A 21,234-nucleotide genomic window follows, 5' to 3' on the forward strand; every position below is an offset into this window, starting at 1 on the left:
AGAAAGCACATCTTTTGTGTTAATCACGGTACATCACGATCGACACACACAGCACGTTCAAAAAAAGCTTACGCCCCCTCCGTCGTCAGATTGGAGGCCATATTTGTGTCATTGCATGACATATCACTACATTAGTATTGCATGAGGGAGTAGTTACAAATGTAGTTAAACAACTACATCCTAGTAGTTGCAAACTAGTTTTAACTAGTGCGATTTGTAGTTGTAACTACTAAAAACGTACTTACAGCATATATCTGGATTCCTTGTCACCTTTCATATACTTCGTTTTTCTGTTTCTCACGATACCCTGCATCATTTTACAACCGTTAAACCTGTCACGCGCAGCGTGATGAAGAAGAACTGCACAAGTAACAACATCAACAGAGCGGAATCGATTCTGTCTTCTGCTTGGTTTTATTAGTGTTATCTCGAGAAGCAGCTCGCCCCGGGCAATCCGCAGCAGCAGCAGAAGCATCCTTCTCCACGAAGACCTCGAAAGAAGAAAAATACATACGGGAAGGAGAGAATACCTCTGAGCCCTCGTCTTTTACTGCTGTATTTCTTGTGCAGCTTAGCATTTCAGAAAATCCCCCCTTCGTCCTCGTACGGAAAACAGTTCGCTTTGCCCTCTTCCGAACTGTGTGCGTCTGTGTGGGAAATAGCAGAGGAAGGGAAAAGGGGTTTGGTGTCTTTTGTCACGTTCGTCCTGCCTGTACCTCACGTACGTTCAGAGTGAATTGCGTTAGGCTTTCTTCGTTCGCCTCCTTTGATTTTGGGCTTCACAATACATGTTCCATGATGTCATGAAGTGCCACTCTTAAGAAGAATGCGCCTGCATGGTTTTCGGGTTGTGGTTCTAAGAGTTTTCTTGTAGCGCGTGGTTGTAAAACGCGGTGTCAAACTCGCGTTGCACAACTGCTTCTTATTTGTAAGGACATAAATACACAGAAAGAAAAAAGTTACCATGTCACATGTTACAGGAGAACATTCTGATCTTGTGTTTCCCTTTGCCTGTTCAGGACTCTGTCTGTGTCTTTGCGTGCGTGCGTGCGTGCGTGCGTGTTTGTGTCTGTGTCCGTGTCCGTGTCTGTGTGTTTTACTCATTGTGACGTCACACTTTGTCAGGTTGTTATAAATGATCTTAAATTATGTCCCTCTGGGTACAGATGTGCAGGTGCAACTACGCGACTAATCCGATGGCACTATGCATCTCATGCCTGCTTACTTTTGCGAAAGGTGAATAGAGCTAGGAAATTATTTCTTTTACCCCTTTGCTCCCTGCGAAGAAAATATTCTGCAGTTTGCCATTTTCGTTCTAAGCTCTCCAAACTGAACGCAGCAGAAAACACGACATTACGAAGCATGTTTTGTAATCTCACAGTGACCTCTGCGTCTGCAGTGCTCTCCACGTTGCTGTGATTACCGTATCGATAACCGGGACTTCCAGGGAGAACAATTTAAATATGCATGACTAATTGAGCTTCTGAGTTCACCACCTATATATTCATTCCCCATAGCCTCCTATACAGAGTGTCTTTTTGTTTCGATACAGATTTTTCATTAAAAACTTATAAGGGCTATAGACATCCTCTTTTCACTTCTATCATCTCTAGGCCGGCGGACGTTCTTGGCCATCTGTTGCCCAACCGTAGAATGACTAATTACCTGAAAATCGTTAATTAACTTTTTTAATTATAACAGCTACGAACCTGTCCCAATGAGAACATCTGGTCCATTCGGTCACCTGATACCATAGCCGTTTTCAGAACAAAAATCCGTTCGATAGATCGTCCGCAAAAAATTCGTGAAGGAACACATTTTTCTTCTTGTTCTTTTTTTTTTTTTTGTTCATGCGCATCTCCGGAGACGCGTCTTTCCTTCACCCCCAATGTGAGAGGGTGAAAGAGCACACTATATGCTATAGCCTCTTGTGTCTGTCGTCATGTCATGTCTCCGACTGTCAGACGCCACCGGTTGTAATCTACACTCTGTGCGTAGGAGGACGGCGTCGTGACCGATACTGCTGATATCGCATCGAGGTAACTATCACAAACCTAGGAAACTAGCGCCACTATTGTAGACGACCGGCGCCTGTGTGTTTCGAAATCATTGGGCAGGCATGTAGTATATAGGAGGCTATGGATTCCCTCATGCTTCACTCTTGCCCTTTTCCTGTATGTCCCAGAACGGCCATAAACTGAAGATCAACAATGACTATATGACGATGCTGTTGGCGATGTCTGTCTGCCTTTAACGACGAGCAATTCAGAATGGCTCTCTCGACTTGAAAAAAAAAAAAAAGAAGAAGAAGAGGGGGCACTCTATTGCGTTCATGCGTGCAGAAAAAAAAATCGCAAAACGAAATGTATTTTTATGCAAAATAACACTTTCTTTGCTGAAGGAACTACTTCAACTCTTAGGGGTCCACTATGCAAAGCAGCCGAGCGGTAAGAACTATGCTCATCTGCATAAGCATGCACAAAGCAATCGTTCCGACTGGCGCGAAATATTGCGCGGAAAGCCCCATGCGTTTCTCAGGATCATAGTCTTGTGGTCACTCTAGCGCTTGTGGTTCCAAGGTTCGCATATCTTTTCTCTTATTTTTTATTTCGACTTGTCATTGTTTAATAAGAGTGCGTAATATTGCGCAACATAATTAGTTGAACAGATACATAGCCACTTATGACGCAAACGTACAAGTGGAAACATGTGACGTGTGGGTTTTAGCAAGCGTTAATGTCGTCGTGTCAGAACTAGTCCTAAGAACTAGTCAGCTTGTGTCCTGTTTAACTATAGGACGTCGTGAGCAAGGATTGTAAGGCTGACTTTGTAAATGTCAGCGACAAACTAACAATGCGACAAGCCCTACTGAAAAATGACCAAATGGGTTTGTACAAGATCTTGTTTGTCCCATATGAATTTATATGATATTGAAATGAGATACCACATGTCTTGTATCATACCAAAAAGGAATGATGCAAGATACCATATGATGGTAAAGGTTCTTTTATGATCGGTATCAAACGGGAACTGTCGACCCTATGCCCTTCTCCAACCTAACTACGGGACGAGGTGCACAGAGTTAAATAGGCAATTGGGGTAGATTTAGCTGGGGCTGCGTATATAACTTCGACCACCTGGGGTTCTTTTGACGTGCGCCGGAAATCTCGCAAAAAAATCTCACGGAAAACACACGGTGCTGGAAATGTACACAGCATAATTTCTGGAGTTTAATATCTTAGGACGGTCTAATGCACAGAGTTAGCCCGTCCTAAGGAATTATACTGTAGCGCCACCAGGTGCCGCCTTTATGGTTTTGCTCCTGCAGTGTCGGTGTCGACGCACTATACTTGTCGCGAAGTGTATAGGGTGATGTGGCTAGCTATATAGAAGCCAATAGGGACTGTGCGACAAACTGGTGGCGTCGCGATGCGGCCTCCGGAGAAAGTACCTTGCGTGATAGCCGTCACGTAGCCAGCTTTGTTTACATGTGAAGTGCGAGCGTCTTCTTTTCTCTCTCTCTCTCTCTCTTTTTTTTTTTTTTTTTTTTGTGCCACACTGGAACTGTTGCATCGCTAACTGTGCAATCACATAAATGAACTCTTCACTAGTGACCAGATGTTTCATTTTTTCGTGATTTCTATGCTTCCAATACCACCGAGAGCACTAGACTCGCAGCGCATAGCGTCCGTGACGCGCGTTCGGCCATTGCTTGAGGTGTGCACAACATGAACGAATATATTCTATTCCTTTTGTTCTAATTTCGATGAAACTGCTGAATGAGTACCTGCGCGAAATGATCAATGATTTACAGTTGCCGTTTTCGTGACGGTGAACCGCCGCTGGACACTCTATCATCGTCGATGCACCGACTAAACGGCAACTTTATTTGGAGAGATAAAGAGTGGGGTGTTTTATCGCCTGAGCCCAGCCCCAGAGGCGATATTGCTCCTGGTATGGTGGTTGACGAGTCTCACACTGAAAACGGAAGTTCTACGTTGTCCAAAAAGTTTAGTATTTACGCTTCGACCATTTCACAACCGTCGTGCCGCAATCCCATGGCAGTAGCCGAGGTAAAAAAAATACCAGAAAAATTCTTTGATGTTCTCTTTAGCGTTATTGCATCTGTAGATATTGGAAAAGCTGCAGTACAAGTTCAGACAATATGTTGTGACCACGCGTGTTTATTTGTACCGATAAAAATGAACGCACGATGCAGATTTCAGTGACGAAGCTTCTGTGACGAAGCAGTGACGAAGCGTCTTAGAAAGACGGTCTGCAGGAAGAGGAGCAGTTCTTTGAGATGTGGGCTTGCTCCCAAATCTACGACAGACCACACAAGAATAAAGGACTTTCTTAGCCGTCTGACGTACACTTATAACCCAGTACTTCTCTCGAAGCTGTGCCAGAGTTCCTTGTACTCCAGCGTGCATTTGATGAACGTGAAGATGCGTGATCAATAGCCACGTAAATCGATGTCTGCTTGGAAGTATAATCGGCTTGGTCGTTGCCTGGTTCAAGTCACTGAGGTTCAACCGCGTCTGCAAGCGGAGTACTCCTTCTTCATCGATAAAGGTTGATAAAGCCTGCCGTTGCGTATGGCTATCAGGATGACAACCGAAGACGCTTCCTTGTACGGTTTTTATCCAACATGTTTCGGCATAATACAGTTCTTGAGCTGTGATTGTTCCGACGTATCTGTTAGGTTCTGGATGCCTACTATTGTGAACAAAGCGCAGGACCCAGGCGGTTACTGCCAAAACATGAGGGAACTTGCTGTAATCGTCCAACGAAAATAATGGCTGAGCAGAGGCCTGTGCAGGAGCCACAGATGTATTCAGAGGCTCATCGATCGTAGCTTGAGGCTTACTCGTTGTTGTAGGCCAAGCTGTGGATTCATCACAAAGCCAAGCAGGTCCAGCCCACCAAAGACTCTCATTTAAGAGCGCAGTTGTGGAGACCCCGCGTGTTAAGAGATCTGCAGGGTTGTCAGTGCCAGGACAATGTCTCCAACAACTCAAAGACAGGTGACGTTGAATCTCCAAAACGCGGTGGCTTACAAAAGGTGGTAGACGAGAAGGTGCGGTCTTTATCCACGAAAGGGCAATCATGTACTCTGTCCATGCATAGCAGCTCGAAACAGGAATGAGCAAAGCGTCGGATACAGTCGCCAACAGTCGCGTCGCAAGCAGTGCTGCAAGCAGCTCCAACCTGGGAAGCGTCTGCCGCTTAAAGGAGCAGTCTAGAGGCCCACAACTTTGTTTCTGTTTTTGGTCAGTATGTAATGTTAGGCGGCCGAAAACAGTTTTCCCACAATTAGTGCAACCGTAGCGAAATTGGGACGTCTGCAATAGCTCCCCGAACTTCCCGTGCGCGAAACACCCTCCTTGGCCTTCACGATAGGCACGTGATGAGCGCCAGCACGCGCGTCACTATGTGACGCAAGTGGTAAGGACGCTCCTCATTGGACCTCGGACCACATGATCGAAGTGAGAAACATCGCGCAGGCCGGAGCGTCTGCTACCGTTTCGGAGACGCCATGCGTTCTCCGGCTACGTGATGTCCGAAACGGAGGGTTTGAAGGCTGTCCACGACACAACCACGATTTTTTGGGACCGCAGACACCACGGGAAGAACGAGTGGTGCAGCTCGAAATGAACTGCGCTTGTAAAGCGGAAACCCCGTGCTTCCCGATAGTGTACAGCCTGTCCGACCGTTTTCACCGCGCAGTTGCTTCAGTGGCTAACAGGTGGCGCCACAATACTGCCGCCATCGCTTGCTTTCTGCTACTGTGAATTCAGAGATTGCTCAGAAGCCACGGATATATTACTCTTGTGATCGTAATCTTATTTTTTTCAGGCTGCATATGTGCTTTTTTTTAAAAAAAAAGACGTGATATAAATCATACAAAGAATAGAAGTCAACAAGGAACAGCTCGCAATGTTCGTAGCAGACGGTTTTTCCTACGAACGAATGAGGGGCTCTCTATCACCAACGTCAGAGTAGAGTGGGTGTGGTCTGCAGTTGGAGCGCTCCGTCCTGTCACCGCGGCAGCGATTTTCCAAATTAATTGCACCGTGGTGACACAACTTTGGACAGAAATATCTTGTGGGAATGCTTCTCACACACTGCTTTACAAGATGACAGCAGTTTTTGGCCATGTTAGATACCACTTTAATGCTCCTTTAAGGGGTGCAACTCGAGATTTTCCAATCACAAACGAGATCGTGTTCCCAGACGTAGTTGCACTTCGGTGGTAGACAACGGCTCCATACGCTTGAGGACTGGCGTCGGCAAAGACGAGTAACGTAGATTCGAGCCGTTGAGGCGTCGAGGTATCAGCCAGAAGCCGTTGTTGTGAGAAACTTGAACACCAGTGGTCCTGAACATCATGTGTTCCAAACTTGTGCGTCTTCCGGGGTCAGCTGAGGATCCCACGTAGTCTTTTTCTCCCATAGCCGTTGGAATAGGGTATTGGCGGTGATGGTAAATGGTGCAAGCAATCCGAAGGGATCATACAACCGTGAGACACCTTGCGAAACATACCGCTTCGTATCTCTCTTGACGCTCAAAAAATCGAGAACGGAGTATAGGGAACATGAAAGTTCGTCATCAATGGTGTTCCAAGTGACGCCTAGCACTTTGACGGTTGTCGCTGTTCTGGTGACACCTCTGTTCACAAAGATTTGATGAAGGGGGCCTGCATTGGTGATCTGTTTGCTCACAGGCATGCTGGCAGCATCGAAGATCTGAAGTGTCTCTTCAAACACCCGAGTGGCCTCGTAAAGATCACAAGCACCAGTGAGAAGGTCGTCCACATAAAATCGCTCTTTCAGTCTTGCTATCGTCGACGGGAAGGCGGACTCCTGCAGCTGCAGATGATGATAAATAGTGGCAGACAGCAAGAAAGGGCCAAGGGGAAAGTTGCGCCAAAGAGGTACACGAGTCATTCGCCATACTTCCACAGGTGGTAGCTCTCCTTGTGTAGAGGGTAGAGTGCTGTACCAGAAAAACCGCAGGAAATCTCTGTCAGGACTGTCGAGGAGAATCTGCAGGAAAGCCTTTGCAATATCAGCACTCATGGCAATTTCCAAAGATCGGAACATCAGCAGGAGTTGCACAATATCAGGATTGAGGTTGGCTCCAGGGTCCAAAAGGTCATTCAGAGATTCCGTCCCGGGAGCTTTAGAACTGATATCGAAGACGATACGAACTTCCGTTGTTTCACGGTCCCTCCTAATTACGGCATGGTGAGGCATGTAGTTGACTTGGGAGTAGTTTGAACAATCATATTCAATGGGAACTCTTTCAGCGTGATTGTCATTAAGATATTGACGAATAGTCCGGTCGTATCCCTACAGCAGGTCTGGATCGCGGCGAAGAGTGCGGGTAAGTACGTCCAGACGCCGTCGAGCCAGGTCTCTATTGTTGCCCAGATTTGTAAGCTCTCCCTTCCAAGGCAGCAACATACCGTTCAACAAGTACAGCAACAAGTACAACATATCGTTCGTTCGTCAGTCAAGCATGTAGACTCACAAAAGCGTTGCAAGACCGGGTTATTCAACAATATGTCCTGAGATGATGTCTCATTTACTTGCTTGATGACGAGGTGTCCGACATCCTAGAAGATCTTTTGAAATGCTGATGTCGTCAGTCTGAATGTGGGTCACTTGGACTCGCACAGTAGAGGTTTTCAACGAAGAGTTGAGCGCATGTGGACCTTGAACTACCCAGCCAAAGATGCTCTCAATAGCGACGAGTCCGTCATGCAGCTTCTTCGTGTTGCCGGAAGCAATCATCCAATAGTAATCGGCTCCTATGAGCAATGAGACTCCAGTAATGTCCAGAGAAAGAGCCGGGTCATCAGCAACGGACATGCTGTCATCACGCACGTGGGAAATGAGAACGTTATCTGGAACGGGTAACGTTTCCATGCAGAAATCTTCAAATTCTAGGGCTTCAATCTCGACCTCGTTTTGCGAAACTGCAAAATGAAGGGTTACGTTCACTATACGTCACGGTGAGTCAGTGTTAGCACAGCGTCCAAGGGCAAATATGGGAAGCTCTTCATATCCTGCAGTGCCGCATCGTAACTTGCATGATGTGTCCCGTCTTATAAAGGTACGTTGGCTGCCGCTATCTAACAAAATGCGGAGAAGCTTCTTGCGTGCTCCAGTCCGACCTTGTACCCATATCCTTGCTGTTTGGACCAGTACAATGGAACTTGTGTTTGCTGCCGACACGTTGACTTGAGAGGTGTGTGGCGATGTCGATTCAAGAAGAGCGACAGGAGGACAGGACACCTGAAGGGGGGTGCTATAGGTTGGGCCCGTGCAAGAAACGTTCGAAGTTTGCATGTTCTTGCAGCAGAGAGATGTGAGATGTTTCCCTTTGCAACGGGAACAAGAAAGACGAGCAGCCGACCCACGGTCCTTTGCGAGGTGTCGTCGTTTGCCGCATTTGAAGCAGCACCCGGATCGCTTGAGCTTGTTGAGTTTCTCTTCAGGGGTAAGGGGCAGCTTACAATCTGCGGCATGACGATGAGAGGAGTCGCAGAGAACACACTTGGTAGCAGGGGAGTCCGTCTGTGTAGTCAGGGCAGATGCCGAAGGTACAGGAGGCTCCCGTTCCCGGGTTTCGGCACCATAATTTCCATTTCCATCCCTTTTTCGTCTTACCATGCATTATCTGTGCTCAATGGGCCTAGAGTTCCAGCTTGTACTGCAGCTGAACTGGCCTACGAGTGACAGCTCCATCAGGAAGCTGTACTTTACAAACACGGATCACCCTGTCGCTTCCGGGATAGGTTTCAATAAATGTTTCAATTGTTCGTTCCACTCAACTATTAACGTAAAGGTACCATAAAGCAGTAGGAGCGCTGTCTCAGAAAATGTATCTATCCGATAGCTTGAGCACTCAGTATACTCTTACGTCACAATTTTTATCCCAACTGCATTCATACGTGTTGCTGTTGTTTTTGTTTGTTTGTTCTTGGAAAATGAAACGTTAAGGCTGTGGGCAACACTGTTTCGAAGTTGTCACCAACTTCTCATTGCTGGTCAGGTACGATGGTAAAACTGCATTGCATGCGCGTAACACTGGGTCTAAAACTAAAAAAAAAAAGCCTGCTACGTGTCAGTTACGTAGCCATCAGTAGCAGCGACCCATATTTCGGATACGTAGATTATACATAGTTGCTTGAAGAATTTGGGATTATTTCCCACCACACGTCGCCGTTTTACCGCAATTTTGCTAGCAGATTAAAAACGGTACTCTGTCACGTGTATAACTAGCTGAACATAACAAGAATAGGCAGGTCAGCTGGTGTTGGCTTGATGACGTAACATCGCCTTGCAAACGAACACTCAGTGTTTTCGTTTTCAAGGCGATGTCACCGTCAGTACCATTTTCCCAACACCCCTTAACGCCCCCAAAGATCTCGCAACACCCCTCCTCCCCGAAATGTCTTCCAAAGAGGACGGAAAAACAGCGAATTATGTGTGTCACCGCTACACCGTGAAATGAAAATCGTGGGAAAATCCCTGGCTGCGCTCGTCTGTTTGTCTGTTCCAGCCTCAGAAACAGTTACTCTCCATCGTCTTTATCCTTTCCTTTCTCATAACAAGAGCAGTACTTCTGTGTTCTTCATAAAGCGACAGCGATATGGCTAGAGCTTAATAAACTACACCCACGTAGTAAACTGTCTATGATCCCCGTTCTAGTTATCGCCAAAAACAATATTTGCCCGGCCGCAGAGGCGCCATCTGGTATATGGACTTTGAACTACCTTTTGGCCTGTATGCTCGAATGGTGAACTTCCTGCGTAGTTTGCCGTTTAATGATAAACGGCATAAGCAGCACGGAAAAACCTTCACTGGACGTTGTACGTTCCATTGTTGATAAACCTCCTAGGGATCGAATGTTCGTAAGAAATTGAAATATTTAATTATGAAGAGCCAAATGCACGATCTGAAAGCGCATGACCTGACGAAAAGAAATACGCGCACGTTCCATCAACCGGTCCGTCTGAGTAGTCAAAGCGGAGTCTGAAGGGATATAAGGAGAAGTTCCCGAGAGACACAGGAGCTTGGAGGGAGAGTTTCCTTTTTCCGTCGCATTATGCGTTCTCGGTATTCTATCCTCTTCCGCAGAAACATCATCGGTGAGGAAAGATCTCTCGAATCAACTTCTAGAATGCGGCCTTGAGTATCTCGTGGTACAGAAGAAGCAGTGGGCAGTTGAGCTTTATGAGGACCCCTCTGACGATGATATTCAAGTTCGAGGTCAGGTGGAAGCTTGCGCAGGAGCTCTGGCATCAGGACAATGCAGTGTGAGCTTTCCGGTACTTGAGGGCTTTTGAGCTTGCGTATCAACACACTCAAGCCGTTGTAGCCATCGGACATTTAAGTGTTCCAGCAGGTTACTCATGAGCTCAGAATCTTGATAGCTTGATGATGGTAATCGCTGTCGTCAGATCCAGGCCCTTGATGGTAAGTTCCACTTTGCCCTTGACCAGTGACCTGAGTTACTGGAACCTCGCAATATAAGGCTAGGTTGTCGCCTATTGCAGACACAAACTGATCCCAGAACGACTGCCATCCCAGCAAACCATATACGTCCCAGGTTTATCCCGGCGATATCACAAATTAGATGTTAGGATATCCATGGGAGCTTCACAGAGAGTCCGTTTACGTAGAAAGTACATCCATGCGACTGCCAGATTCCTACTGATTTCACATCCCAGAACCGTCGCATAGACATCTATTTTGGATATTTTGATGTTCCGGGGATATTTTAAATTTATGCTATTTCTGTGTTGAATCAATTTGAAATTGATAGTGATTGATTGCTATAGCAAATGAATGCTGCACATACTACTTAAGCAAAAAGGCACCTATTTTTGGCAGCACACCCCGCATGGGGAGGGGTGCCCAGCAACCTTTCGGCCACAATCCAAGACCAATACAGACCGCGCGGTAATAAATATGCTTTCGCCTTCCACCATACGAAACGCGGGCTCCCTCCCCCCCCCCCCCCCGTGTACGCGGACCTCAAGAAATACCAGAGCGATAGACACTTTCCAAGTCGCATTGTGGACGTACAGCAGGTAACGTCACATAGATGTGGCGGACATATGCGACGTGTGCGGCCTTTGTGGGACGTACCTGGAATATTTCACGTCTACTGGGATATGACGACCATCCCCCAGCAAAAGGTTCAACCTCAAGTTTTGGAAGTTGAGGAGCTTTTACATGGTGACGTGGAATGGTACTGTGATGTTACGCGCAGTGTGGCCACATGTTGCACGTGCCGCATGGTACGGCTGCGGATAATTTGGACCACCTGGAGTTCTTTTGACGTGCGCCGGAAATCTCCGACACACGGCGCTGAAAGCAATGTTTTACCTCCCCCACATTGCTACCGCCCTTGGCCGGGATCGAACCTGCAATCTTGAGCTCAGCAAGCCAGGACGTTACCGACTAAGCTACCGAGGACGGTGGTGACGCGGAGAAGGCGTGAAAGAAGTTGCAACAATTCCTTATGGGCAGTTGGAACGTACGTTCACGTGTGCACTCTCAGGTATTCCTCGTTGATCATTGCAGTATGGCACCATATCCATTATCAGGTACTAAAAAGTGCACACACACATACATATGCGTTGTCACGAGACCGATTAAAGACTCCGTCTTGCCAGTTAAGAAAGCCATGTACTGCGAACATGTGCGCTTTGTCGTTGGATATTATTCCCGGCGAATTAGCTCAACTACGCTGTGTGCAGACTGCTCTTCGTTATGCTGTTCATTGCCTTCGAGAACGGCGCTCACGGTCTTCAATAGTTTGATTCTCTTGTTTTTATAAATCATAGCTTGAACTCGCTGACTACTTGTCGCGCGTTCTGTTTTCAGAAGTTCGTTCTGCGTGCCAGTGGTGCTAGCCGAGTCTACTAATAATGTTCCACGAAACAGCCCAACCGCAACGTAGTAGCTCAGACGTGTAGCTGGAACACGGGTTTTGGGCCGATGATTCCCCTTTTGAAATAACGTGAGCAGTGGCAAAACAAAGGGAACAACAGACGTGAAAAAAAGGTTAAAATGGCGCCGAAATATGATGCAATATGCAACCAGTGGCGCCAACATATTATGCAACCGTCATGTCATATGACAATCGGGAAGAAATATGCAGTTATATGACACACAAAACGTTGTAGATTTGTGTCGTTGTGATTGATAATGTGTGGAGAAACGTTAGAATATCCATTAGAACCCATTAAAAAAATATGCATTTTGCATGAACTCTCGGGTCCTATGTATCATGTAGCAAATACCGTATTAGAAAAAGAGAGAGAGAGAGAGTGAGAGAGGCAGCATCTTTGGGCGTTGTGCCAAACGCGTTTAAACGCTGTGGCCTTATAGGGTCGTCACGTGGCCATATCATGGGTTGTGATGGGGTGTAACGTGGTGGTTGACTCTATAAAGCTATGGACGGGCATACACAGTAATTGCCCATATAAAGTTAGCGTGTTAATAATGTGATCGCGCTATCACTTTCATCAACATCGTATATATACGCGCAATTTAAGGATAGAAAAAAGCGTAAAGCAGCTCAAGTTCAAGTCAACCGTCGGTCGCATGTATATAGTGCACCAATGGCCAGTGTCTTGATACTCTGAAACCGCGATATCAGCACGTGAACAGTTTCTATAACTTTGTATGTGCAGCCGTGTCAGCACAGAATCTAAGAAGTGAGAACTCCATAGATCTCAGAAGAGATGAGGCCCTGTCGACTTTCCCAACGTCTTTCACTGAGTTGAGTTGATAAGAAAAAAATAATAATAAATAAGGAGAAATAGGCACTCATTACGAGAGTCGGCTACTCCAGATCACTTAGGAAAATGAAAATGGCTAACTACAATAAAAGCAATGAGTGACAAATACACTCAGTCAGTCACTCACACACTGTCAGTCACACTGTGCATAGGTGGGGAAGTTACTTTTATTTTGTAGCGCACTACCGTTACTCACTACTTTTATCAAAACGTAACGGGTTACGTTATTCGTTACTATTGCTGTAGTAGGTAACTCGTTATTAACGTCGTTACCTCTAGTGAGTAATGCCGTTACTTTTGCATTACTTCACGAGTTGTCCTTATAATATGTTCCATTTTTGGTTGAATCACATAGGTGTCTCAACCGATGATCCTGTCTCATTCTGTGAATATTCTTTCATTTTCGCCGGATGCAGCGCCTACACATCGCATGTAAAACATGGCTTAGAAACATAATGCAAAAATAGGTATACGCTTTTATACAACAATAAAACACACACAATTCATAAGCGTAAACCAGCTACTAAATTTGGGATACTCATTTACCTGGAGGTGTTTCTTTAGATATGATGATGACCTGATGCTCGTGGAATATGTCTTGCTCGACAGGACGCATAGCTTGCATTGAACCGTGAACTTCCTCCCATCACAATTAACTACTTCAAAATACGGAGTTAGCTCCGTCCAGAATGAAGGAACGTTCTTGTCCGCTGATTCCATGACGCCTAATGACCAGTGAGTGCTCCTTGTCAAGGTTGATAGAGACGCTGAGCTTTTATCTCACACAGTACAAATCCAAACAGCCAATCCCTTGGTACTCTGTTACTTGTTCAGAAGGTAGAGGCTATTTTTCTGTCGCTTTTGCCCCCATTCGTCGGAAAAATACCAGAGGGAGTGAAAAATAGTGGTAAACAGAGGTGACATATCTCAATCAGGGTAGGTCAATAATCCTTCTTTCGCGTTCTTCATGGGTGCCGATGTGATCTTCTTGTCATTGTTGAAGATGAATTGAAAAAATCGGGGATTTTCCCGGATTCTGCAGGCGCGGTCCTCGCTCAAGCTTTCAAGTTTAGACGATGAAACAATGTTCTCGAACACGCAGTAACGCATAACGCCGTCACGCGTTAGTTAGTAACAATGTAATGACGTTACGTTACTTATTACTTTTTTCCCAAATGTAATGCGTTACCATATTTGACTACTCGAATGTAACGCGTTTCCAGTAACGCACTACTTTGTAACGCGAAGGGAGTTGCCTCAGGACAGGAGCCGCCCATATTTCGAACAGGGACTGTTCTTCTTCTGGGTACCGTCCTCATCATTGGCAGGGTATCTAAAGGGTTAGGTGTGACCTGTTAAAGGTTCATGAGAATTGTGTGTCAATAGCCGGGAGGGAAGAAATGGTGATTGACAGAATGGCGTAAATGCAGGCTAGCTGGTGGATAAATTCCATGATAGGCAAGCCTGAGCGATGGGCAAGACACGAGCCTTCGAGTTTGTGTTTGTTCACGTGTCTTGCCCATCGCTCAGGCTTGCCTATCATGGAAGAAATGGTGCGTACGGGCTTCTATACGGCCGGAGTGAATGGCCGCTTTGTTAGAGTGTGGAAGGGGATTATGTGAACGAAGTGATCTTGGCTTCAGACCGGTCACAGAAATGGGAGGTTCACGAACACGGGGACGAAACGGGACAACATTCAGGAATGTAGCTTTCTCACATACGCGTCGTATCCTAGCGGCATCTCCAACGAAGCATGCTCGGCGCGCGTCAAAACAAATCCACGTGGATAGCACAAAGGACCAAAACCGGTCCGGAGTGGGGCCAACAAGGTCGCGCCATTCGTGCGGTCTCCCCACTGGTCCCCACTTCTGTCGTCCCCATAGTGCGCCATCTAGTAAAGACGGAGATAATCCTTTCCGGCGCCTCGAGGTCGTACGCATGCGCATAGGCCATAGTGAAAAAGGTCCATTGGCAAGCATTCCGAAAGATAAGGATGTTAGTGGTTACGTGGGGAAAATTCCAGAGAAAGCAAAGTTTTTTTTTTTTTTGTAGGATATATATTCGTAATACAAAGTTGTGGCATGCAATAAAGAAAGCAAAAAGCAGTGGCCAGTTGGTGACACAAAGCAGTCAACATGGCCCTAGCGTCGGACTTGCTGAAATAGATGAGTCGTGACGCACGCTTGTGATGTGCTCCGCGTGCCGCAGCATCAGCCGCATCATGGCCAGGTATGCCGCAGTGTCCTGGAATCCATTGAAAGAACATGTCGTGTCCAGCACCCAACGCCTCTGCGTGTGGTTTTATAACATCAGCAACTACAGGGTTGACAGCACTGGTAGTTCCTGCAGACACAAGGGACTGCAGAGCAGTCCCTGTCTTTCACTGTTTTACACAAGTGCACTGTTTTATCCTACTGGACATCACGAATCAAAACGTCTTGGGCATTGACTTACGCCCTCGGATACACGCAGTCACATAGGAACGTGTCCTCGTTTTCTGTCTCTGTAGAAGGTCTCTGTACTCGAGCTACACCTCGAAACCGGGATTTGCTCTCCAGAAACCGACGTCGACACGAGACGGACACAGGACCGAGCTTTTTCTCAGCGGCAAGCGACGCTGTCGAAAAACGCCAAAGCTAACCGCATGAAGCGTTTCTACAACGGCGGATGGACGGCGTCCAATATGAAAGTTTCCGTACTCTCTCAAGGAAAGAAACTCCACATAACTTGATAACAACAACAACAAATAAATCATTACTATGACATGGGGTGATCCACCGCTGGAGAGCAGTGCACTACCCCACTACACGCGAAACATTAGATGTGAGATGTGAGAATGAAGTTAAGTTATGTGCAAGTACAACAGTTGAGCTGTCCTCCACTGACTGCGCTACGCCGCAAAAAGGAAGATGAAGAGAGGTGGTGGTGGTGGTGATGGCGATAGGGCTTGCCGTTGTCGGCCTCATGTATGTGGGCAACGTCACGACTGACGCCCTGGGGGAATGTGCGTCCTGGGACGACTTCTAAGGGAACTGTGCCGACATATGTCTTAAAGCGTCTGAGGAAAACCCAGGAAAAACCCCAGACAGCACAGCCGGCACCGGGATTCGAACCCGGGTACCTCCCAGTCTCGACGTGACAAGATGAAGAGAAAAAACCACACACACGAAAGAAGCACCAATGGTCATTGAGATGCAGAGTATGACTCTACTGCGTCTGGAGCAAACCGGTAGACAAGAGGAACTCCATGAACATCGCCAGTGTTACACGTGGCTCTGACATGGGCCAAGAATTGCAGCCAGGTTGAATGTCTGTTAGCTAGCAGTACTCGACTGAGCACAGAGCTGCCTCTTCGTTTCGTCGAGCTCACATTCTGTAAGGACGTGCTCAATGTTCGCTACGACACCACATTTGAAAACCACACATAACCCGGCTATTTTGCTCCACCGTCCTTTGCAAGCAAGGCATCGCCAGTCTGATGTGTCGCTGTAGTTGCCCGCTTTTGCGCGCGCTTCTGCTTTGTTGGAAATATCCTAGGAAACAGGAAAATTTGCTGGAAAGTCAATATGCAAAAAAAGAAATCTCTGAGGAACAAGCTTAAAGCCAACTAATAGTTGACTTATCCGTTTCTGAATTATATTACATTTAAATTGTATTACATATACACAAGTTGTCGCGTCTTGCCCCGTGCATATCATCGGATGCATGAAATTTTCAGTTAAACACCAGATAACAAAGAGCGCCCATATATGTTGCATATATCTATATAAATGAATAAAGAAATAGGATGGGAACTTACATTGACAGAATAAGCCTGCAAAACGCTACTACACAGATAATACGAAAAAGGGCCACAAAAAATCGCACCTCTTTGGCGGGTCTCCACATTCGTGGCGGAAGTAACTGGTCTTTCTCTCTCTCTTAACGCATACACCAATCCGGACAATTCTCACGTGCAATAAACAAGTGTAAAATAAAGTACTTTTGAGTGGTAAAATTTTATGACGAACAAGGTAGAGCAGCAGTGCGCACTCACGAAGCCATTTGTTGTGAATGCCGTTCCCGCTATTCACAAGGTGCCCAAATACATGGAGCGAACACAGCATTCCGGTTGACATCTTCATCAATCTGTTGCACACTTCATTTGTGATTTGCATGTTGCACGCTCACACAAGAATTATGTCTTAACATCCGCAACAATCTTATGATCTTCTGCCAAACGCAATCCACCATCCCCCGAGCAATCTTAGCAATTCCGCGTGCCGCCATCTATGGGGTCTCCCATAAAACCGACCGGATGAACCTAACGGGAGGCTGATACCTGATTGGCAGCTTGCGCGCCGCTCCCACCTCTTCCGTTGCCCACGCTGGTTCTTCTGCCGAACGTTCCGCCAAAGCAAGAAACCTCACTCTCTTTCTGCAGAAGGCCGGCCTTGCTCAACGACCCATCCAACACTTTGCTCTCCCCGACGAACTCGTGGTCCCTCACCGCATCCCCATCCTTCATCCTCCTCTATCCTCCATCCGTCCGTCCTTTCTTTGTGTTTTTTTATTTTATTTTATTTATTTTTTTTTTGCTATAGTCGTGACGCCGCCCTCTTCTGTGCGGCCAACAATGGCAAGCTACCTCGGACCCCCCCCCCCCCCCCCCGTCGCCCACCGTCGCCGAAATATCTGCTCGCTTCGGGGGCTGCGTCGCGTTTCTGTTGTTCTCCTCTGCTCTGGCCGCTGCTCGCCAAAAGCCACGGTAGGATAAAACACTGGAGAAACGCCTCATGCGGTTGGGCCTTTAGATTTACAAGTTGATGAAGGGCTTTACGACGGCGCAGAACAGGTCATATCGAATAAGAGAGCCTGCTATGTTGGTTCTCTGTTCCATAATTGTAGATAATACATTTTATAGATTTGACATTTTTGATATGGTATATGAAAGACGCCTCTGGACGGCATTGGGGTTGATGTGAAGGACGATGCCCTAGAACAGCTCGGGCGCGTGATTGAAGTCCAATGGCGCTTCTTTCTTCCTCTAACTTATTACAATTTTTATTTTCAAGTGTTTTGGAGTAGCCGGCTCCTGTGTTTTGCAGGAGCCACCATCTCCATATATTTCTTTTCTAACTCTAACTCTTTCCTGCATTCGAAGCAGTCGAGGCGAGTTGTTGAGTCAAAAGTCGTTTAAGAATACGGCCGTAAAACTAACCTCTACTGCTCGAAAAATGAACACGCAACAACTGAAAAGAAAACACAAGCCTTGGCGCGCATCTAAACGCGTTGAGCAGCCGAATTTTTTCTCACTGTGTCGGGTGTATGCTACAACACGCCTTTTGAAAATTTTTCTTCTTTCTCCTCCTATTGTAGATGTCTTTCGAGTATGCTTTCATCCTGGGCTGCGCCAGTTGGTGCCGAGCTTCACTTCCGCCAATTATCCAAATCAAACCTCCAAGATGAAGCCAACCCTACGGGCGACGTTGACGTATGTATACACATTCACTTCCATCTTTACGATACGTTCCTATAGTACAAGTTAGACACCTACAAAACGAGGGCAGAGTCTTCGCCACAGTGAACAGCTACGAGGCACAAGACAGAGTGTAAAACTATGGAGAGTGCTGGTGACATGAGCCACTCAAAGCTGTTCTTAGAGAGAGTTTGTCCATTAACTGTCATGCGACGTCACGGCTGAACGAGATCCCTCGCCGTGCTCTGTTGTTGTCCGGTTGCCGACGCCATGCTGTTGCTCAGCGTTGTTTACGATGTAAAGAGTGCTCTACCCCAGCACGAACCTAGACAACTCCAATACCAGGACAACTCATACCAGACAACTACACCAAACTCATACCGGGGCAACTCATACCGCCCTCAAGTCATACCATGACAACTCATAGCGGGGTAACTCATACTGGGACATTCTCATACCGGGAGGACAACTCATGCCAAGAGAACTCATACCGAGACAATTCAGACTAGGACAACCCACACCAAGCGAACTCATGCCACACTAAGCTCCTCTTTTTTTAGTGGGAAGGGTGTTGATTACGGGAGTAGCTTTTTGTACCATTCAAATTCAAGTGACGCCGGGAAGCCCCCCCCCCCCCATACCAGGAAAAAAATGTCACAGAATGGGACTTATACTGAAGGAAAGGTACGAGTCCCGCAAATGACATTTTGACGATGCACACTGAAGTATAGTTATAGAGCACTGCAATCGTAATGGGAAATGGGGAATTTTTGAAAGAAACCAAATCGAAAATGTCCCACATTTTCGTCGTCGCATGGAACACTAAGACATTAACACTTTGCATACATCATGGATGGGCTCAGTTCGTATTCCTGCGCCTCACAATACTATTCGCAAGCAGCCCATGTGTACGCTTCTCCAGGCGTTGTTTTCGCGATGCCTTGGCACGACAGACGCCAGCCAGGGACCCCATTCTTCATGAAGGCCAGACAGACTTTGTAGAACTGTAGTAGAACGGCGGGAATAACTAAACAACAGCCTCCATGTTGAGTGAATTGGTTTGATTCTCTCGAACGGCTTCTTCTTGCAAGCAGCCAGGCGTATACTCTGAAACTCAGGAGTATCCCGCACGACGACAAAAATGTGGAACAATTTCGATTTGATTTATTTTCAAAATTCCATATTTCCAATATCCATTCAAGTGTAGTTTAACTATCCTTCAGTGCGCTTCGGTAAATGTCGTTTGTGGATATTCTGTGACTTTTTTTTTTTTCCTGATATTGCCTTTCCCGGCGTGACTTGAGTTTTGAATCTGAAAAGCTACTCTCAAAAGCAACCTGCCTTCGCGCAAAAATAGTTGCGTATGGTATGAGTTCGCTTGGGATGAATTGTCTTGTTATGAGTTTTCCTGGTATGAGCTGCGTGGTCGCCTCAAAGAGCGAAGACACGTGCGCACTTCGTCCGTCGAAAGCCCGTCCACCTTGAATTCTTCCAGTTAAGCTCCCCATATCTAGGGTTCCGCGTTTTCGGCATTTATACGCTCTGCAAGTAACCGAGCGTTCTGCGCATATCTCCTCTCCCGGTTACTCCACTCGGGAAGCCCCATTGGCTACGGCGGCGCCCTCCCTCTTCCCTCTCACTGCCTCCTCTCATGCGCAGAGACGCACTTGCACAGCGTATTACAGGGGGTATTCGGAAGGTGTTTTTCGGAATGTATGTGCTTTGTCAGATTCTGATCATTTCGACATTTTAAAACGTTTGCGCCCATAATAGATGCCGAAAAATCGGCAGCTATAACGAGTCATGCAAGGAGTGCTGCATAGCATTAGGACATTGATAACACGACGAATTTCCCTCCCTTTATTGGAGGGTTCCGCCTGTACTTGAACCCCTCGACCCACTGATAAAAGTGTTACGGAGGAAGGTTTTTCCATGAACTTGCTTCTAGCGGCTCCGCTGAGCGGTGTGTTCCACATATTCTGCCTGGAAACGAGGTGAAGGAAAAACGATAGTGTGATGCCCCGGAGGAAAAAGATGCGGTCGGGTACCGGAATTATCGGCGTGGAGCACCACGTGCAAGGATATATTGGGAAGTTTTCTGAATATCCCGAATTTCTAGAAAAATATTCGGGAAGTGTGTTTCGGCACTTTTCGGCAAATGCCAAAAACGCGGAACCCTACCCGTATCACAGGCACCTGTGGGTCTTAAGCCGGCGATTCCGGTAGATTACATTGAGCGCGACAAAGCACGTGTCGACCAGCTGGCTCACAACATCAAAAAAATGGCGCCCACCTGATGGCTGATAAGCGGATTCGGAACGGACTCCGCTTGGATTCAGGCGTTTGAGGCAGTGCGAGAACGGCTCTGACGTCCAAGCAGGCTCCACCCACGCGGCGGCAGAAGATCAGAGAATGGACAAACTCTCTATAAACGGCTCTGCATTGAACCAGAGCCGTTTATAGGGAGAGTTTGACCATTAGGAGGAGCCAAACTTGAAGCGCGTCACGCACCGTCACGGCTAAACGACCATCCTCGCCGTGCTCTATTGTTGTCCCGTCGTCAGCCGGTCGCCGACGCCATATTGATGCTGATCGCTGTTTACGATGCAAGGAGGGAAGACACGGGCGTGCATCGTCGTTTGAAAGCCCTTCGTCCTCGAACTCTTTCAGTTTGGCAACAAAGCCCCCCTTATCGCAGGCGGCTGTGGGTGATAAGCCGGTTATTCCTGTAGATTACATTCAGCGCGACCGCAAAGCTGTCGACTAGAGTCACTAAATAGGGAGCAGAGTAGCGGCACTGAGCCACGCCGGCGAGCGAGACCACCATCTTGGGTCCAGCGCGGCTGCGTCGCCTAGCAATGGGATGCCAACCTCCCCCTTACCCGCCGGAGAACTGCGCGCAGCCGAGCCAGCTCGCCAGGTCCCCCAAGGTCGCCATTTTCTCATGTAT

At 47.0% G+C, this 21,234-nt stretch overlaps 2 protein-coding genes across 2 annotated transcripts in view; one reads left to right on the forward strand and one right to left on the reverse strand.

Annotated features, from left to right (window-relative positions):
- LOC135386138 (muscarinic acetylcholine receptor M2-like) overlaps positions 1–21,234 on the forward strand; it is a 364,606-nt gene that overhangs the window by 331,803 nt on the left and 11,569 nt on the right. Inside the window, exon 5 of the mRNA XM_064615899.1 lies at positions 18,185–18,299. The gene's annotated coding sequence lies outside the window, so the exon portion shown is untranslated. The remainder of the gene's footprint in view (positions 1–18,184; positions 18,300–21,234) is intronic.
- LOC135385032 (uncharacterized) lies at positions 6,390–7,259 on the reverse strand. The gene has a single exon (XM_064614209.1). The coding sequence runs from the start codon at positions 7,257–7,259 to the stop codon at positions 6,390–6,392; it is 870 nt and encodes a 289-aa protein (XP_064470279.1).

This window comes from Ornithodoros turicata, chromosome 2, assembly GCF_037126465.1.
Source record: "Ornithodoros turicata isolate Travis chromosome 2, ASM3712646v1, whole genome shotgun sequence".
Taxonomy (NCBI): domain Eukaryota; kingdom Metazoa; phylum Arthropoda; class Arachnida; order Ixodida; family Argasidae; genus Ornithodoros; species Ornithodoros turicata.

Bases quoted from the DNA above. Each gene is read 5' to 3' on its own strand.
- LOC135385032 (XM_064614209.1), bottom strand. From the start codon at position 7,259: ATGCCTCACCATGCCGTAATTAGGAGGGACCGTGAAACAACGGAAGTT.